This window comes from Panthera leo, chromosome D3 (assembly GCF_018350215.1).
Source record: "Panthera leo isolate Ple1 chromosome D3, P.leo_Ple1_pat1.1, whole genome shotgun sequence".
Lineage (NCBI taxonomy): Eukaryota > Metazoa > Chordata > Mammalia > Carnivora > Felidae > Panthera > Panthera leo.
The window spans coordinates 32,162,458-32,184,082 of NC_056690.1; the positions used below are offsets into that span (position 1 = coordinate 32,162,458).

The following is a 21,625-nucleotide window of genomic DNA, read 5'->3' on the forward strand; positions in this document are numbered from 1 at the left end:
GACAACAGAATAACCACAGGACAGTTTGTTAATAAGGACCATGCTTTGAAGTTTCCTGAATCGTATTCCAAATTATTCACAAAGGCATATTAAAATAAGCTGATCTTAAAAATTCACATATTTGAAATCTGAATATGAAAACAAAGGATGACTCTTCAGATCACATTGTTTGTCAAGATAAACAAGAATCTAAAATATATTAAAAATTCTAAAAATCAAGAAATCACAATTTACCATTTTCTCTTACAATCTCCATTAAAGGTTTAAACACACCCACACACACACCCAACACCCACAAAACACATTTAACTCACTCTCATCTACAAAGGCTTAATGTATTTTATTGAAAATTTCAGCTTGACCTAATTCAAAGGCTACACTAACATACTAATGCTCATCTAGGACTAAAATCCTCAGCATTATCCCAGATTTGCTCTTCATCTTACTTGAGAAGCAAAGTAAAATCTTTAAGTTATAAACATTTCTGACGGACCACTAAATTTCAGAATATAATTTAGTTTGTTTAATGGCTTAACAATCTACCTAATAAATATTATGACTATGTAAGCTAAATACAGAGCTAACAAAGTGAATTTTTTCTAGTATTATAATTGTGTATGAATTTCTTTATTCAATCTTAAAAATCCATGAAATTACACACCTTTAGTCTGGCTATCAGAATGATTTTAAAAAGGAGATAATTTCTAGTTTTCCCACAAAAACAGCCTACCTGCCAGAAGAAGATCCATTTAATGAATTTTGAAGATTTGGGATATTTGAACCTAGGGAAGGATTTGAGTTTCCCTGCTGAGAATTCCCAGTGACAGGGCTCCCATTACCTTTCAAAATACCAGTACACTTCCAATTGTCCATATAATTAGCTGAAAGGAAAATGGTCAAATACATTAACATGGCTAATAGCTTTGTTCAAGGACACAAATCTGTGTTCAAATTCTTAAACTACAATGAAAAAAACAAAAGAGGACTACATATCTCTCAAGATAAATGTTAAAGACATCTTTTAAATGAAATACGTATCTCAATTTTACCAATTATTTTTTAAAGTTTTAGAAAAATTACTAATTTAAAAAACAAAGTTTCTACCATTTCCTTTCCTTACAAGACAAATATTAACAGAGACAATTCTCTAAGCTACCACATTAACTTTAATATCAAAATAAATTTTTCATTTCATGATAATGAATTTCGATTACTTGTATATGTAGGGTTATGGAGCTGTCTTCTTGGTTATGCAAGTGTAAGTCATGTGGGTACTTAATGTCCTCAGAGACGGACCCCTTTGGGGTTTGAGTAGCTAACCCAACATGGCCTAATTCTTCTAATACAAAATAGGTCACTGGAGACCCTTAGCCCAGGAAACCCAAGTTAGGGAGCCTGCTGGAGTGAAGCTGGATGGTCCTGACTAAAGACCAGGGGCAAGAAAGAGAAGCAAAGCCCTTGACAGCAAATGATACTGAGGAAAAGGGAGGTCTGGGCCGGTTCTGCCACAGCCTAAAACTGACCATGGGAGACTCAGCCAAATTGCATTTTGAGAAACAGTAACTACTCAGGGTACATGAGCTAAGCTATAGGTTATATGGGATGCCACTGACTAGAGTGGGACAAGGACCAAGGACACCTCCACCCAGTAGATAAACGTCCATGGAAAAATGTAGACCATGCTACAGCAACCACAGCTAGCATCGAGTTACTAGACCGAATTCTCACTCAGCATGCCATTTACAAGAAACTTTCAGAATCAGTGGCCAGAAGATTCTTCAACTTTCGAGAGTTGCAGAGAAGAGGTGGAGATGATACTGGATTTTCTCCTATTAAGGGCTGGTTAGCTAGAGCAATTATTTAATAAGAGATGTCTATACCTCTATCCTGTGTTTGTAGAGCAGTCACACAAGTTACACACATAGCAAACGGTACCTTTTGGAGATACTGCATATTCTGTTACAATTACTTTCAGTTTTAAAAGGAGATCCACATGGAAACTTAAAACACAATTCAAGTGTCATTAACTGCCATGAACTAGGTAGACTGATAGAGGTTCAAAATAACACAAATATAAGACATTAATTTGAAAATAACTGTAGAAAGATCATTTTTTCCAAAATATTTCCGAGTTTACATTTCTAAATGAAAATTCTTAAGTAGCAACATAGAGCAACAATCCGTTCATTAAAACCTTACCTTTCCATAATCTTACACAGCCATCATCTCCTGAAGATGCTAACACTGTTCCTGTTATATTCCAACTCACTCGCCAGACCTGGGAATTATGATTATCAAACTGAGCCACTATATGGATTTCAAATTTTGTTGGTCCACCAGAGGAGGTAAGTTCTTTCCTATTAATAAAAAGATTTTCCTGAGAAATGCTGAGAAAAGATTTTACACACATGGTTCTAAATAAAAAAAATACATACACTTACCATATTATTTTATAATTATGTTCATATCTAAAACTACCACGTTCCCTCCCATACTCCCCCACCTTAACTCATTGAGAGCTGGGCCATGTTACTTTCATTTGATTCTCCAGCACCTGGCATGATCCTACCACATAAAAATTATTCAGTGATTATTTCATGGAAGAAAGGAACAACAAAAGAGGCTTTATTCACCCAAACACAGTTGAGGAATAAAATACATAACAATTAATTTTAAAAGGAAAGCAGTAGGAAGGGAAGAATAGAAGGGGAGAAGGAAGAAAAAAAGGAACTGAAATTCACAATTCCAAAATTAAAGCCTGAATACATTATTCACAAGAATTTCTGAGCTAATTTAATTGTCCCTAAGTTACCTGACACCTCGCATTTGTTCAAACATTTACACAGTACCAATTATATTCAGAGGATCCAATTCATCGTAGTAGCCTAAATAAAATGCAATTAAGAAAATATAAATCTCCTATCTTTATTCAATTCCCCATCCCCAAAACTCATATATTTATAGATAAAATGTTCATTAAAGAATCCATTCTTCAGATCACAGTTGCCTCTTCATTCTCTTCCACAAATGAAAATAATCATGAGTTAAGACCATTTTTAAATCAGTAATTGCTTCAAAACCTCACCTCACAGGCTTTAATGTAAAAATTCTCACATCTTTGGTTGCTATGGCTAGAATGTGGAAAGACCTTCCCAAGTTTGGAGCAAAGGCAATATCATGGACAGGATCTGTGACTGTCATGAGGGTTTCAGCTTTTGCATATTTCCTAATAAAAAAACAACTTATGTTAAAATTTTCAGAAATTAAAATTTTTAAAAATCCACATGTTTTTTACATTGTTCACAATGAAACAGTGTTTACCTCTGCAGTATATATATATAGTATGACCAAGGCCTAACCCCCAGAAACTGAATGTGACCTAATTTAGAAAAAGGGTCTTTGTGTATACAACTAAGGATCTCAGGACAAGATCATCCTGGACCATCCTTATAAAAGACAGAAAAGGAGATACAGAGAAGAAAGCCATGTGAAAACAGGGAGAGATTGGAATTATGCAGCCAGACACCAAGGACCTCCTGAAGCCACTAGAAGCCTTAAGAAACAAGGAAGAATTGTGGAAGCAGCATGGTGCTGACCACACCTTGACTTTAGATTTCTGGCCTCCAGAACTGTGAGAATAAATTGTTTTGTTTGTAGTGATTTGTTATGGCAGCCCTGGAAAATTAATATAAAGCCCCCAGGTTTTATTCTTTGATTTTGTAAGTTTAGCTTAGAACAGTTTAACAAAACTTTAATTAGAATGAGATGCTGGGGCACCTGGGTGGCTCAGTCAGTTAAGGTGCTGACTCTTAATCTCAGCTCAGGTCATGATCTCGCAGTTCGTGAGACTGAGCCCCACATTGGGCTCTGCACTGATAATGAGGAGCCTGCTTAGGATTATTTCTCCTCTCTCTCTGCCCCTCCCCTGCTTGCCCACGTTCTCTCTCTCTCAAAATAAATAAACTTAAAAAAAAAAATGAGATGCTGATTTATTAGCCATTAATATCTATTTTCAAGAAAAGGGTAACTGAATTTCCTAAGTATTTGAGTATAAATTGGAAAATGAATTTGATAACAGGAGGAACTGAGTTCTTCTAATGGTAATAAAGGGCACTATACTGAAATCTGTTTCATCCTTACAATTCTATTTCTACATGTGCAAACGGAGAAGATAATGAAGGAGACAACAGATAAGAATTTTCTATTGTTTTTCTCCATTGTAAGTTCAATATCAGGGACAGAAATGAAGCACAGAACCCTGTATGTAACAGAGGGAGTTAGAGAGAGGTACCTCTCTTACCTTTTCACTACCCTCCTCTAATATACTGGTGTTCCCAACAAATCTATGCTTGGCCTTCTTTTCATGCCAACATTTTCCCCAAATGTCTCCAAGCTAGCACATGCCTCAAGGCTCCTTGACCTCGTCTTCCCCTACATGATCATCCTGAGTAATCTAATCCACACCCTTGCTGCTTCTACTGTCTGGTCATAACTCCTGTGTTGGATCCTAGACAAGTCATTTTACTTTGTTGATCTGTTTCTTCATTCGTAAAATGGTGATAATATAAAAGCTACCTACCCTCCTCATAAGGTGATTGTTAGAATTCAAATTTTATAATGTATGTGAAAATTCCATATAACCTGTATAAATATAGGCACTTGTACTATTATCTAGACTAGGTCTGTCTTAATATTTTCATTCACCAATAGAAATAAATATATCCAATACTGGTAAATTCGACAAATGTTTTCTATTTGTTACTACTATTACTATTACTACTACTATCACTTATAGAAAGCTCAGTTAGGTATTCATAATTGGATGCTACATACTCCACTATCACATAGCCTCTACATAACATGTTCAATCTGTATAACAACCTTTGAACAACTCTTACTTCAAAGAAACAGACAAGGACCATCCCCAAAATGGCTGATCTTAAAAGGTCTGGTAACTTCCTAAATCAATCCCACATACACTCACACACAGACACAGTTACCTTCCCAATGCCACTTCCTGGCCATTCTAGATGCAGAAAATGCCTGGCACTTGCTGTCTACTCCCTTGCAGCTAAAGCACAGTGAGCGACCCAATTCTGGTCAGTGGGACCCAATGAAAAAGCTTGCTAAGGTACTTCGAGAAAACTTTTTCTTCTCTCCCTCATACAAAAAGATACATAAAAGCCAATGCCCTTCTTTGTATCTGCATGTGAAACCTGGAAATGCTCTTGTGATCCTAAGAGGGAGCTGTCACCAACACACTAAGGATGACTAAGGAAAATACCAAAAACTCTGATGTCATCACTGCACCAAGTGAGCCACTTAACCCCGGAACTGTTCCACTGCCAGGCTCCTTGTTACAGGGCAAATACAGGGAATCCAGCCCCTAATCTAGATTTATTCTGCTAAGAGACTTATACACAACTTTGGATTATCTTTATCACTGAATTCTTTTAAGTTTTAGGTACTTTCTATCTGCCCTGTATATTCTTTCAGAATTAACTTGCAAGTTATTTATCCCTTTACTCAAATATTATTTATGAAGTAGTTTCATTCTCCTACGTTTTAGAAATGGTCCCACATTCAAAGTTTTAGATTTATGCCTCCAAATTCATTCTGTTCAGCTAAGGTTGAAAGAAATCACTTTAACAGTATTAACTCTTCATAAAGCCTCTTTAACAAGTGCTAGTGATGTGGTTCATAGCTTTAATAGCTTACAAGGCTATAAAGCCTCAAAAAGTTCTAAAGGAAGGTTCCTATATTCTAGAACTGTGCTGGCCAATACTCCAGTCACTAGCCACATGTGCCTATTTTAATTTAAATTAATAAAAATGAACAAATGCAGTTCTTCAGCTATAGTAGCCACATTCAAGCTTCAACAGTGGCATGTGGCTGGTGGCCACTGCATTAGCTAGCACAAGTACGGGGCATTTGCATCAGTGCAGCAAGTTCTACTGGACAGCACTGTTGTAAACAGTCTCTCTGAAGAAATCAAGAATCTGGGAAGTAGAGGGCTGGAGTAAGAACCCCTCAAAACTCCTAGTAACATTCTGAAATTCAGAGCCCACAGGAATTAAAATATACTGGTCCCCCTACTAGCCACAGTCTCGCTTTCCACGGTTTGTTACCCACAATCAAATTTACATCCAGAAGATGATGCCCCTGATTTACCGTCAGAAGGTCAGCATGCCTACATCACTCACATAGGCATTTTATCTCATCTCATCACATACACATTTTATCGTCTCTCATGGTCACAGGAAGTGAATACAGCACAAAAAGATATTTTAAGAGAGAGGCTGCAATCACAGAACTTTTATTACAGTGTATTGTTATAATTCTTCTATTTTATCATTAGCTATTGTTAATCTAATACTCTAACTTATAAACTTTATCATAAGTATGTATGTATAGAAAAAAAACACAGATGACACAGAATTTGGTACTATTAGAGATTTTAGGCAGCTACTAGGGGTCTTAGAATGTATCCCCTATGGATAAGGGGGACAACTGTAGTTCTTTCTTCTCTTCCACTTCTGGCCCTACCCAGTATCTGACTCTTAGACCCATGTGCTTGTTACCTAGCACATGTGAAGCCTACCTGATCAACTGATGGGTGCTCTTTTCTCCTACAAGATCTGAGAACACCTCTGACACACAGCTTACAGCTCTCAGAAGTACTGCAGGTATCTCAACATGACCCAAAATAGACTTTACTTCACATGCTGCTATACTCTACCCAAATGTGTCCTGTTTCCAGATGTCCTTATTTTAAGAAATTACATACCACCCATTGAATTATTAAGCCAGAACCTTGAAAATCATCTCAACAGATCCCCCTTTCTTCACCTTCTAAATCTAGTCATCAGATTCTATTGATACCATTTCTTAAATTATTCTCACTGTCCACTTCTCTCCATCCCCATTTGTCACTACTCTATGCCAAAGCCACTATAATCTCCCACCTAGACTGTTATAACAGCACCCAATCACTGAATCCACTCATGTTGCCCTCTAAAATACTTTTCACACCTATGGAAGAGTTTAACTACCATCCAACCCTATTATTCCCCAACTTAAAACTCTTTCAATGGCTTCATATCACCCATAAAATCTAAACACAAAACACTAGGTCGTGCAGATATAAGCCTTACATATTTCTCACACACTCCCTTTTGCCTATTACATTTCAACTACAATAAAAATATACTGGTTTTCTCTTGTTCATGTACCTTATCACATGTAGTTTTCTCCATTTGGAATGTTTTCCCCTCTTTAACACTTTACTTTTCACTCATCCTGTAAGTTTTGTCTGGAGTGAACCTTCCTGGCCCCCTCTCCCAAGGTGTAGTAAGCCCTTAACATCCTGATTCTCCCAGTTGATAAAATTCATCACCATTTTTTACTCTTTTTGTTTCTCTGCAAGATAGTACATATTATGAAATCAGTCACCTTTTCCTCTATACCATTCAATTTTATATTATGGTAGCCTGGCACAGAACTTGGCATAGCCAATGAAATTAGTAAATATGTAATGAATGATGCATAATTCAGTGAATAAAGAAATAACATTTTAAAAAATCAAAGTGCAATTAAGAACAATAATTAAGACCAAATAGTACTAACCTGGTGTTTTCATTATATTCAAAAATCTGAACCTTGGCCATTGCATTTGGACTACTGTCATCACTTCCTACAGCTATCATGGGGGAATGAGCACGAGAGCTAGAAATGAAGAGTAAAAACTATTTTACATAAGTTAATATACATCTAATTCAAAGAATTAGAAAAACCTGGCATCAAGTAGCTCTACAACCCACATGTAAGCATGCCACTACTGTGACTAGATCCCCACCATGTATCTGACACAGTCACACCTTGGGAGGGTGTGTCCTTGAGAATGCTCAAGGTGGGGACAGATAATACCATCCTCTTGCCCCTCTTGCTGACAGAAAAAGTAGCTCTTTTCCCAAAAGAAAAGGTTTCAAGCATTCAGTAGATTAAAAAAAAAAAAAAAAAAGCCAAAAAAAACAAACAAAAAAAATTTTTTTAAAAAGGCGACAGCCAAGAGGTCTTAGAATTTTTCTTCCTGAAAGATTTGGTCATTCACTATGGAATAAAAAGCAACCCTACAGTGACCAATTCATGACAAAAAGATTTTAAGTGCTTTGTACAAAAAGAAGAAACCCTGGGGACTCCTAGATGGCTCAGTAGGCTCAAGTCATGACCTCAAGGTTTGTGGGATAGAGCCCCGCACGGGCCCTTTCTCTCAAAATAAATAAACTTAAAAATAAATAAATAAATAAATAAATAAATAAATAAATAAATAAATAAGAAATCCTGATAAAAGGAGAAAAAGTAGAAAAAGACCACACCTCAAGAAAGCATGCTACCCACATGTCATTCTCTTCTCTAGATTCATTTTTGAAAAGGCAAGAGAAGTAATAAGATAATGAACTCTAGTGAAATAAACTCCAGGTTACATTATTTTCTTCATTTCTATACCTAATTACCTCAATATTGATTTCCTTTGCCTCCCTCACCCAAATTAAGTAATATCTCTGTGAACATTACCCCTTGTTTAACATCTGACCTTGACACTGTCATCTGCCAACTTCATAAAGGTGAAAACAGAATGTGGCAATTAAAAAAAAAGTAGATTGATCACCTACATCTCCTTCCCCTCCCTCCTAAGATTCCATGGAAATGATGAAAGAATAACACCATCATAATAGTCCTAGATATCAATGTGCCATCAGAAATCAAGAAATTTAAAGGAATTCCAGGAAGACAGGAAGCAGAAAGAAAGAAGACATGCAAGGGGGACAAGAAAAGAGCTCTATCAGTATCAGTAAGGAAGAAATTCCACAAACTCCAGCCTCCTCAATACATGCAAAGAACAGGAATGAGTAAGGAGACAATCATGAAATGATTCATTTAAAGAACTGCAATCAGAAGACCCCTTAGCTGGCAGCCAACTGGGCTCTAGCTAAAGAGAGTCTGAGGAAGGATAAGTGAGATGATCAAAACTTAACAGGAAAGAGACCCTGAAATAAAACAGCACTCCAAAACTGGCAGGGAGAGGAACAGAAGGAACAAAACACATTAAGGTGCTCCATCCCAAAAGTCAAGTCCTCCTGACTTTGGCAATTGGGGGTACCCCAGCCTGTTTTCCTCAGTTCCCTTGGCCTATACTCCCTACAAGGAAATCCTGCCAACACACTCCACCTAAGATGAAACTCAGCCAACCCCTAGGTAAGAGAGTGACCTACTAAGAAAACAGAGCACCTAGCAGAAGAAAAATACCAATACCTGTTTTCTCTACTAGGCATAATAGTCTCTTGTTCATAACTACAAATAGATAAGCAAAGACTAACACACAAGGAAAACAAAAAGCATGAAAATAAAGACCAAGATATACAAATGGATCTTTGAGAAAGTAGATATAGCTGATTCTCATTATTTGCAGGTTCTTTATTTATAAACTGGCCTACTTACTAAAATTTGTTTGTAACCCCCCCCCCCCAAATTCAACATTTGGGACTTTCGTGGTCACCCATAAACATGCCTAGAGCAGCTCTGCAAAAAATTTGAGTCATTTGACCCATGCAGTCCATACTGAGACCGAACAAGATAAGGTTCTGCCTCCTTATTTCAGCTCTCATGCTGAAAACAAGTGTTGCCTTCTATTCACCACCATGCTTTTCATATTTTTGTGCTTTGTGTTGGTGATTTCACTACTTAAAATGGCCCCCATGGGTAGTACTGAAGTGCAGTCTAGTTTCTATGCTTAGCAAGAAGACTATACAATGTGCCTCATGGAGGAAATACTGTGTTAGATAAGCTTTGTTAAGGCCTGAGTTTTTTTTTTAACGTTTATTTATTTTTGAGACAGAGAGAGACAGAACATGAACAGGGGAGGGGCAGAGAGAGAGAGGGAGACACAGAATCTGAAACAGGCTCCAGGCTCGGAGCGGTCAGCACAGAGCCCGATGCGGGGCTCGAACTCACGGGCCGCGAGATCATGACCTGAGCCGAAGTCGGACGCTTAACCGACCAAGCCACCCAGGCGCCCCAAGGCCTGAGTTTTAATGCTGTTGGCGGACTTCAATGTTAACAAACCAGCAACATATGCTTAAAAAGGTATCTTTGAACACAAACACTCATAAAACAAGGTTAAGTATTTATCACTTGACAAAAATGTGATCAAAGGCTCATGGGAAACCAATCCTATATCTCTCAAAGGAGTGAAAGACACACTTGTCCCCTTAACTGCCTCCATTTGGACCTCAGTCTGTACTTTCTGATTTTTTTTTTTCCAACTTATCTCTTAACTCAGGCAAAAGACCCAGCCTGAAAAGCATCGTATAATGAGAACCAAAACTATCCCCTCAGGCAGTAACAGCTGCCCTGCTACAGCAAGACCAAAGTGAATGACCTCAACACAGTGACTAACCTGACCTTTACTGAACAGCTAAACATACCCAATGACCTTTATCCCATATTTTCTTTATATAAACCTGAAGTATTTTCAGCATTTTGGAGACAGCCTTTGTGACACTAGTCCACTGTCTTCCCGGTGTGGGCCTCACTAATATAAATTACTCTGTTGTTCCATCACCACTCATTTCTCTGCCTCTGGATTTACTAGCAGCCAGTGGCTGAACCTGTTCCATTTGAGAACCCTAAATTTATTATTATTTATAATGAAATAAAATTCAGAACTTCCTACCGTCAAAAGTCATCACAGTGTCAAAATGACAAACCACAAACTAGGAGAATACACATGCAACAGTGCTCTGGTTACAGGAGCAACGGTTCGGTTCATTCAGTGTTCACTGAGCTTTACAGAACATAGCTATTGCAAATAAGGAGACCTACTGTAATTCAAGAAAGAAACACAAATTTTAATTACAACCCTCAAAGAAATATCATATCCATGTAACAAAAACCGACTGGATACCCAGAGAACTAGCAGGAGATCTTGATGACAGAGTAGTAAATCTCCAAACCATTTTAAAGAAATGGGAGAGTAAATCCAAGAATATTCAAAGATGAGTTCCGTAAAGGCAGAACAGAGACAACATAAGAAAATTATCAAAGAATCGTAGGAAATTTTTTAAAAATCATAAGAAATTTCCAATTCGACAAGAATCTTCATTTTGAAAGGCAGCACTAAATGGCAAGCAGGATGAATCAAAAAAGACCAACACCTAATAGTATATGTCTGGGTTTACTTCAAAATAATCCAGTTTTTTATTGGGAGAAGAGGGACAGTGGGAAGTCATATACAGATGAAAAAAAGACTAGCTTTGAGTTATTGCAGCTGGGTGATGAATACGTGAAGGGTCTGCCCATTGTATTATCATTTTTGGTAGATATGAAAATTTGCCTAATAAAAACTGTAAAAAAATACCTAGAAACATCCTGGATACATTTTAGAATTCTGCTACCTCAAATCACACAATGCAATTCCAGGAGGTATAATGACCTAAATGTGAAAAGCAAAACCAAAATCCATTCAGAATACACTTGAAAACCTTAAGGTGGTGACAAATCCCTCAAGTAAAACACAAAAAGCACTAGAACAATAAAGGAAAGACTGATACACGTGGTTACATTAAAACTCAGAACTCTCTAGGGGCTTCTGGGTGGCTCAGTCAGTTAAATGTTCAACTCCTGATGTCGGCTCAAGTCATGATCTCATGGTCATTGAGACAAAGCACTACATCAGGCTACATGCTGAGCGCAGAGCCTGATTAAGATTCTCTTTCTCTCCCTCTGCTCCTCTCTCCCATTCACGCTCTCTCTCAAAAGAAAGAAGCCTCAAAAATTTATAATAATACAATAAAATTCAGAACTTCCTACCATCAAAAGTCATCACAGTGTCAAAATGACAAACCACAAACTAGGAGAATACACATGCAACAGAGCTCAAAGTAGTTAAGACAAAAATCCTGAAAACTTCCAGAAAGAACAGGCTACCTACAAAAGAACCAGCATTAGACTGACCTCAGACTTCTCATTAACACTTAAATTAAAAAGATTCTCAAGGACACTATCTTCGAAATTCTTACATTTTGAACTTAGAACTCTAAAACTAGCCAAACTACAATTAACCATGGGGTAAAATTAAGACGTTTTCTGGTATGTCAGAATTCAAAGAAGTTTGCCATCCATCCGTATGAAAAAAAATATACTTTAAGAGGTGTATCAGTCACCAAAATAAAAAAAAAAATCTAAAGACAACATGTGATATGAAAATTGTGACAGCCAAGTATAACCCAGAAGACTCAAGAAAGAAAACAGAGCATCCATCAGAAGTTAACACCACAAGCTGCTGCAGCCACTCTGGAAAACAGTATGGAGGTTCCTCAAAAAACTAAAAATAGAACTACCCTACAACCCAGCAATTGCACTACTAGGCATTTATCCACAGGACACAGGGGAGCTGTTTCGAAGGGACATATGCACCCCCATGTTTATAGCAGCACTATCAACAATAGCCAAAGTATGGAAAGAGCCTAAATGTCCATCGATGGATGAATGGATAAAGAAGATGTGGGATATATATACAATGGAGTATTACTCGGCAATCAAAACAAATGAAATCTTACCATTTGCAACTACGTGGATGGAACTGGAGGGTATTATGCTAAGTGAAATTAGAGAAAGACAAAAATCATATGACTTCACTCATATGAGGACTTTAAGAGACAAAACAGATGAACATAAGGAAAGGGAAACAAAAATAATATAAAAACAGGGAGGGGGACAAAACAGGAAAGACTCATAAATATGGAGAACAAACTGAGGGTTACCGGAGGGTTTGTGGAAGGGGGGATGGGCTAAATGGGTAAGGGGCACTTAAGGAATCTACTCCTGAGATCACTGTTGCACTATATGCTAATTTGGATGTAAATTTTTAAAAATAAAAAGTAAAATCAGAAAAAAAAAATAAAACAAAAGTTAACACCAGATATTCTGCATGAACAATAATTTTCAAGAAAAAGATTAGATTTGCATCTATAACGAATATTTACAGTCTAATAATGTAAATTTGGCTGTTACTTAACTTTTAGAATCAACTTGTGGTGAAAGACAAATACTTATGTTGGGGTGCCTGGGTGGCTCTGTCAGTTAAGCGTCCGACTTCAGCTCAGGTCATGATCTCAACAGTTCGTGAGTTCAAGCCCTGAGTAGGGCTCTGTGCCAACAGCATAGAGCCTGGAGCCCACTTCTGTGTTCTCTCCCTCTGTCTCTGCACCCCATGCCCCCCACCCGCCCTTGCTCACGCTCTCTCTCAAAAATAAATAAACATTAAAAAAAAATTATTTTTAAATATTTGTATATGTATTAAATTTTTACAGAATGTAAATATAAATGTACATTTTACCAGTTTTATAAGCAACGTAACAAAATAGAAAGGTGAATGGGAGGTAGAAACAAAATAAGCTAATTTCCTTTTTAAAAAAATGTGAGTCCATATACAATCTAAAAATTGATAAATCGCTCAGTAGAAAAATGGATATATATCATTTGAAATTATGATAATTACAAACATAATTAAAAAACCATCAACATTTCCACAAATAAGATCTCTATCGGGGCACCCGGCTGGCTCAGTCTGTGGAACATGTGACTCTTGGTCTCAGGGTTGTTAAGTTTGAGCCCCACACTAGCTGTAGAAAAATAAAATCTTAAAAGAACAAAAAGGTTATCAGGGGCACCTGGATGGCTCAGTCAGTTAAGCATCCAACTTCAGCTCAGGTCGTGATCTCACAGCTCATGAATTCAAGACCCGAGTAGGGCTCTCTGCTGACAGCTCAGAGCCTGGAGCCTGCTTCAGATTCTGTATCTCCCTCTCTCTCTGCCCCATTCCCGCTCACACTCTGTCTCTCTCTCTCAAAAATAAAACATTAAAAAAAAAAAAAAAAGATCTCTCTCTAGTCATACCTTGAGAAGTGGAAAGCTTTATAAATGTGCTAAATGATAAATTCATCTTTCATACAGTGACTATAAATACTGTATAAAGCTAACATAGCAGAATCAAAGGCATAAGTAAATCATTTAAAAATATAATAGCAACTGGGGCACCTGGCTGGCTCAGTTGGTTGAGCAAGCAGCTCTTGATCTCAGGATTGGGGGTTTGAGCCTCATGTTGAGTGTAGAGATTACTTAAAAACAAAATCCTTTAAAAAATTTTAAAATTAAAAAAAATATAATAGCAACTATCAGAATTAAAATCTAAAATAAGAACTATTAGGGGCACGTAGCTCAGTCAGTAGGGCATCCGACTCTTGACCTCAGAGTTGGGAGTTCAAGCCCCACGCTGAGCATGGGGCCTACTTAATAAATAAATAAATAAATAAAATCAGAACTATTAGCATTTTTAGAGGGTAGAGGAACTTTTTACCTTTCATTTTATACTCCTCTGTATTATTTGAAATTTTTTCCTTACCAAGTGATTCGTTTTTCTTTTAATTTTTAAAAATAGTTTAATTAAAACCAACTATGATCTAGTCAGAGTCATGCTCTATACAGCAATTAAAAAAATAAGGTAGGACTGGGGTGCCTGGGCGACTCAGTCTGTTAAGTGTCAGATTTTGGCTCAGGTCATGATCTCACAATTCACGAGTTCGAGCCCTACATCAGGCTCTGTGCTGACAGCTCAGAGCCTGGAGTGTGCTTCTGATTCCATGTCTCCCTCTCTCTCTGCTCCTACCCCATTCATGCTCTGTCTTTCTCTAGCTCACTCTCTCAAAAATAAAAAGTGAATAAACATTTAAAAAATTAATAAATAAATAAGGTAGGATTAATTATACTAATACATGGGAAAACAGACACAATGTATTTGTAAATGAAAAAGGCAAATTTCAAGTAACCAGAATGTATGTCTATATGTATCTGTGTGTTTTGGATCTACCTTTACATGATATGTGCATACTGGCATATATTTGTATGTTTATACACACATTAAATATTTCTGTGTATTTACATGGGAAAAGCCAGAAGGTACACACCAAAATATTTACAATGGTTGGCTTCTTATGTGGAATAAAAATAGGGGACAAGAGACATGAAGGGTGCAGGGTAGATTAGGGAGAATTTTTATTCTACACAATTTTTTTTTTAATAATAAACATAACTACTTAAGAAAAACATTTTAAGGAAATTAAGCCATCAAATGCTTAGTTTAAAAATTATGAAATTTGTTTTACTAGGATTACATTATCAGGTTTTCTGTGTAAGCTTACCTTGAAGGGTTCCAAGAAATACAACTACAGCTTAGCTTACATGAAATCTCATGCTGCAGAGACCACTGGCTGAGATTCATAACATCTGGTGCCTCATATATTCTTACTATACCATCTGCCGAACAGGTTGCTAACATAAGACCCATATGCTTAGGAGCAAATTTCACATCGGTAACGGATGTTCTGCTATCCACTAGAGTTGTCCTCTTAACCTGAAAAAAAAAAATTATTTATATACAAAATAAAGGATCGTACAGTGGAAAGAACATAGACTCTGAAATCACACTATTTTACTAGGTATGTAACCCTTGAAAAAGTTATTTAAAAATCACTTAGGCCTCAATTTCCTCCACAGCAAAATACCACATACACAGCCAGCAGTAAGAGTGACCTATAATTAATTATTGCCAGGGTGCCTGTGTGGCTCAGCCAGTTAAGTATCCAACTTCAACTCAGGTCATGATTTCACAGTTCATGAGTCTGAGCCCCGCATCAGACTCTGTGGTGACAACTCAAAGCCTGGAGCCTGCTTCAAATTCTGTGTTTCCCTCTCTTTCTGCCCCTCCCCCATTCACGCTCTGTCTCTCTCTCTCTCTCTCTCTCAAAAATAAATAAACGTTAAAAAAAATTGGGGGGGGGGGGATGCCTAGGTGACTCAGTCAGTAAGCGTCTGACTTCAGCTCAGGTCATGATCTCACGGTTCATGGGTTCAAGACCTACCCTGGGCTTTGTCTTAACAGCCCAGGGCCTGGAGTCTGCCTTGGATGCTGTGTCTCCCTCTCTCTCTGCCCCTTCCCCACTCACACCCTCTCTCTCTGTCTCTCAAAAATAAACATTAAAAAAAAAAATTAAAACAAAATTTTTTTAATGTATAAAAAAAAATTTAATTATTCCCTTTAAGGTAGAAAAAAGTTGACCTTAGAAAGTCTAACTTTATTAAAAGTAGGTACTCTCCCTTAAGCAGACCAGTCACTGAACCAGAAAATGTTCAAATTTTCACATAGGTAGCTTTGTCTCACCAAGTATGCTGCAAGCAGTAAATTAAATGAATTAAGATTTTTTAACAGTAAGATGGAAGACCTGCAACTTCCATCTTTCAAGCATAAATGCCAGTTAGCCCTGTGTGGATCACCACTATCCACTTTTAAAAGAAGGCATTTATTAGAGACCAAGGGAATGGTACAAAGCTGGCATTGTGATAATTACAGAATTCCAATATGGTATGTACAAGCTACTTTCTAACATCTAGATTTCTGACAGACAGTATCAACAAAATGGAGAAATCAGCACTTTAGTGTCTATGGTTACTAAAATACATTTTAAGGAGTCTCAATATTAAAAGAATATCACATAAACCCCAAAGATTGTATCTTTGCAAACTCTTGTATACAAACACCACTGAATAACCAATACCAATACAACCGCTGAAATAGTGAATGATCAATGACTAAATACAATTTACACTTGTATTACAATTTGTTTAACTAAATACAAATGAGTATACAGATATCCCCTGCTCTTCAAAGGTTTGTGTTATGCCACTTTGCTTTTGCAAAAGACCTAATTAGTACCTTTTCTCGCTAACCAAAAGAAATCTGAAGAGCATTTTTGCTTTTGCAAAAAGTGAAAACAGCTTTCAACATCTGTTTTGCAAGCCACTACCTGAAGCACCCTCAGCTTCAACAATAGCACCACCACCAGCTCCTTCCTTGGGAACTACACAGTATCTCACCATCAAACTGACATAGCTTTGAACTGTCTTTGAGCATCTGTGCTTTATCTCAATTTATGTTATGCATCCATTAGCAAAGTGTATCCTAAGGTATCAGAAAAGCCTAAGAGAAGTTATTTTTTGGTTCTGGGAATGCTCAAAATTTTTTCCATGTAAGTTAGCGGTAACTGCTTCTCCACTTTATGCCATTTCAGCTTAGAAAAGTTCTCTTAAGAATGCTCTACTTTCATATAACAGGGGAAACCTATATCTTTCACTAAGTTCAAGTAAAAACCCTATGCTACTACTTACTCCTCAAGCCAACCCACCACAGATACTGACCCATCTCAGACTGACTGCTAGAAAAATCCCTAGTATAAATTTCTCTTCTCTCCTCCCCTTAAACAGTTGTTTGCCTTAGGGAGGGCCTAGGCCAAACATAAGACCAGCCCCTCCTAACATTAAAAAAAAAATTGTAGGGGCGGGGCGCCTGGGTGGCTCAGTCGGTTAAGCATCAGACTCTCAGCTCAAGTCATGATCTCACGGTACATGAGTTCGAGCCCTACATCCGGCTACATGCTGACAGTGAGGATCCTGCTTGGGATTCTCTCTCTCACTCTCTCTCCCCCTCCCTCACTCCCACTCTCTGTCTCTCAAAATAAACTTCAAAACAAATTTTAAAACAGGACACCTGAGTGTCTCAGTCAGTTTTGTGTCTGACCTCGGTTCAGGTCATGATCTCAGAGTTTATGGGTTTAGAGCCCCACATGGGGCTCTGTGCTTACAGCTCAGTGCCTGGAGCCTGCTTCAGATTCTGTGTCTCTCTCTCTTTCTGCCCTTCCCTGCTCATGCTCTGTCTCTCTCTCTCTCAAAAATAAATAAAACATTAAAAAAAAATTTTTTAATGAAAAAAAAAAACTGTAGGGGCACCTGGCTGGCTCAGTTGGTAGAGTGTGTGACTCTTAATCTTGGGGTCATGAGTTCAAGCGCCACATTGGGTATAGAAATTACTTAAATAAATAAATTTTTTCAAAAAATTTATAGCATGCAAGCTACAAATCTAGAGTAACTAGAAGACTATGGTATTGCCATTAAGGAAACCCATACAGCAATGGGACAGAATAGAGTCCAGAAATAAACCCTCTATATATGGTCAACTGAGTTTCAATGAGGATGCCAAGACCACTCAAATGGGAAAGGGTGTGGTGTCTCTCCTGATCAGATGGGGGCCCCTAAATGTGGGGCAACCCTAAAGGGTGGAAGCTGGAGGCAAGGGCAGTGAAAGGATTCACCTGAGGCAGAACAAAGGAGATAGAAGTTTATCGAATAGAACACAAGGGAGTTAGGGAGAGGAGAGCAAAGCACAGGCTGTCTGCTATGAGGCAGCAGGTGGGGGCTGCATTTAAAGGAGGAAGGTAAAGGAGGTATGGGGACATATGGAACTTTCCCTTTTTTGGTAACTGTGCCTGGTTGTAAGTGGCCCATTGGTTAGTTAGGGCCTATGAACACTTTGAGGTAGGCTGCCTAATGGGCCTGTTTATATTCACCCAGGGGGTTACTGTGGGCCCTTCTGCCTTGCTTTTTACGATCCATTGCGTAAGCCTGTTGTCTAAAAGACGCCACTACAAAGGGCAATGGGGCAGTCATTCCAATAAAAGATACTGGGAAAACTGGATATTAACATATAAAAGAATGAAGTTGGGGGAGCCTGGAAAGCTCAGTTGGTATAGCATGTGACTCTTGATCTCAGGGTCATGAGTTTGAGCCCCACGTTGGGGGTAGAGATTACTTTAAAAAAGAAGGGCGGGGGGGGGGGGGGGGGGGCGGAGAGAATGAATGAAGTTGTACCCTTACCTTACACCATATACAAAACTTAAGTAAAAATGAACAAAAGAACTAAATGTAAGAGCTAAAAATTATAATTCTCTTAATATAAAACTTTGGGGAAAGTCTTTATGGCATTGGACTTGACAATGATTTCTTGAATATGACACAAGAAACAAAAACACAGCAAACAAAAGAAAAAAATTAACTGGACTTCATTTTGTACATCAAAGGTGACTGTCGAGAGAGAGAAGGCAACTCACAGAATGGGAGAAAATATTTGCAAATCATATATCTGAAAAGGGATTAATATCCAGAATATAAAGAACTACCACTCAACAGAAAAAAAAAAAAAATTGTTTTAAATGGTCAAAGGACTTGAAAAGACATTTCCCTAAAGAAGTAAAGAATTCTGGTAACAATTCCAGTTCGGGGGTTGGGGGAGAACCCCCCCAACACACACACACAATTCTCAGCAGTAAAGCTGTCCAAGAATTCAACTCAATTCTGACTCCATCTACCCAGAAACAGCATCAGATTCCATAGATTAAGAGTTCAATCGTGCAAGACTGCCCCCACTTCGGACACCTAAGCAGCTCTCAAACCTCAGACATTTCCCTTAATAGATTACCAATTTATTATCAAAGGATAGAACTCAGGAACAGCCTGATGGGAGAGATGCATAGAGCAAGGTATGGGGAAAGGGTAAGAAGCTTCTATGCCCTCTCCAGGCTAACCACTCTCCCCACATTTCCACAAGTTCACCAACCCCAAAACTCTCTGAACCATGTTCTCTGGGGTTTTTATGGAGATTTCATTCATTACAAGGACATGACTGATTAACACATTAGCCAATGGCAAGCGATTCAACTTCCAGCCTCTCTTACCTCCCCAGAGGCTGAGGGTGACACAGAAAGTTCTAGCCCTCTAATCACAAGGTTGGCTTCACTGGCAACCAGACCCCAACCTTAGGCACTTTCCCAAAGTCACCTCATTAACATAATAAAAGATACCTTTATCACTCTGTACACTTAGGAAATTCCAAGGGTTCTGGGAGTTGTAACTCAGGAACTGAGTTAGAAAAACCAAATATACATGAAAAATAAATTTCTTATAAATCAAGACATTGCAAGAAGATATACAAATAACCAATTAACACATAAAAATGTGTTCAACATCATTAACCATTAGGGAAATGCAAAAAAAAAATGGAATTTAATAAACAAAACAGATGAACATAGGGAAAGGGAAGAAAAATAAGATAAAAACAGAGAAAGCAAATGTAAGAGACTCTTAAATACATAGAACAAACTGAGGGCTGCTGGAGGAGAGGTGGATGGGGGGATGGGCTAAATGGGTGATGGGCATTAAGGAGAGCACTTTTGGGGATGAGCAGTGGGTGCTACATGTAAGTGATGAATTACTAAATTCTACTCCTGAAACCATTATTCGACTACATCTTAACTAACTTGGAATTAAATAAAATTAAAAAAAAAAAAAAAAGGAGATGCCATTTCACACCCACTAGGATAGCTATAATGGAAAAATAAAAAAGATAGCAAACATTGGCAAGGATGTGGAAAAACTGGAACACTCCTGCATTGTTGGTAGGAGTGAAAAATGGTACAGTCATTCTGAAAATAATTTAGCAGTTTCCAAAAGTTAAAACACAGAACTACCACATGAGCCAGCAATTCTACTCTTAGGCACATACTCAAAAATATTAAAGGCAAGACTTCAGACAAATATCTACATAACAAATTTCATAGTAGCAATGCTAGCTAGGATGCAACAAGAAGTTAATCAAGTAAGAAGGCTGAAAGCTATCAGCAGAAGGGAAGAGAGAAAGGGACAAAAGCAGGGAATATATTTTGTTTTGGGGAACCAACAGTTCTAACCAAGGAGACACCCAACTAGGTGTCTTACCTGATACTGATAGCCCCTTACGTGATCCAGTGTGAGCTGGACTAGACCTGAGGACAAGCAGAGAAGCCCCCAAGTTATCCTGAAGCTACTTTTAGCTCCTTATATTAAGATCTCCTATGGGCGGAGATTTCCACCATTTTTTGAACACTGATGTACACACTAGCATGTTGACATCCCAGGCATGTGCAACTCAAGTGTTTATGCAAGCTCCCTGCCCCTGTCCCCAATACACTGGATAAAACCTTCCTAACTCCACAAGGAGACAGTGCTTTGGGAGCTTTCTCTTTGTCTCCTTGTAACAAATAATAAACAGGTTTTTGCTTTCAACACTTTCTTGGGTTGTGTTAAATTTGATGCACCCCAAGTGGCAAATCCCTTGAGTTTGGTTACAGCATTTTTTACAATAGCTAAGAGGTAGGAACAACCCAACTATCAATCTACAGATAAATGGATACACCAAATGTGTCATATACACACAATGGAATGTTATTCAGCCATAACAGGAATGCAATTGACCTTTGCAACAATATGGATGGACCTTCTGCTTAGTGAATCAAGCCAGATACAGAAGGACAAATATTCTATGATTCCATTTATATGAGGTACCTAGAGCAGTCAAATTCCTAGAGACAGAAAGTAGAACAGAGGTTACCAGGGGTTGGGGAATGGAAAGAGGAGGTACTATTCAATGGTACTGACTTATGTTGGGAAAAATTAAGTTTATATACAGATATTGGTGATGTGTACGCAGCACTGTGAATGCAATTAATGCCACTGAATTGTACACTTAAGTTACCACGATAAATATTGTTACGTATACCCTACCACAATTTATAATACGCAGCAGAAAAAAAGAGTAGTATTGATAACATGCAAGCATTAATGTTGAGAGGAAGGTGGATAGGAC

General features: G+C 37.9%; 1 protein-coding gene across 3 annotated transcripts in view; it reads right to left on the minus strand.

Annotated features, from left to right (window-relative positions):
* The window catches only part of SEH1L (SEH1 like nucleoporin), a 32,943-nt gene that overhangs the window by 2,776 nt on the left and 8,542 nt on the right, over nucleotides 1-21,625 (minus strand). For all 3 annotated transcript variants that reach the window (XM_042909428.1, XM_042909427.1, XM_042909429.1), the window contains 5 exons: nucleotides 15,258-15,469; nucleotides 7,627-7,725; nucleotides 3,086-3,226; nucleotides 2,200-2,357; nucleotides 731-881 (listed from right to left, as the gene is read on the minus strand). In XM_042909428.1, the coding sequence (XP_042765362.1) occupies nucleotides 731-881; nucleotides 2,200-2,357; nucleotides 3,086-3,226; nucleotides 7,627-7,725; nucleotides 15,258-15,469 (761 nt within the window). The remainder of the gene's footprint in view (nucleotides 1-730; nucleotides 882-2,199; nucleotides 2,358-3,085; nucleotides 3,227-7,626; nucleotides 7,726-15,257; nucleotides 15,470-21,625) is intronic.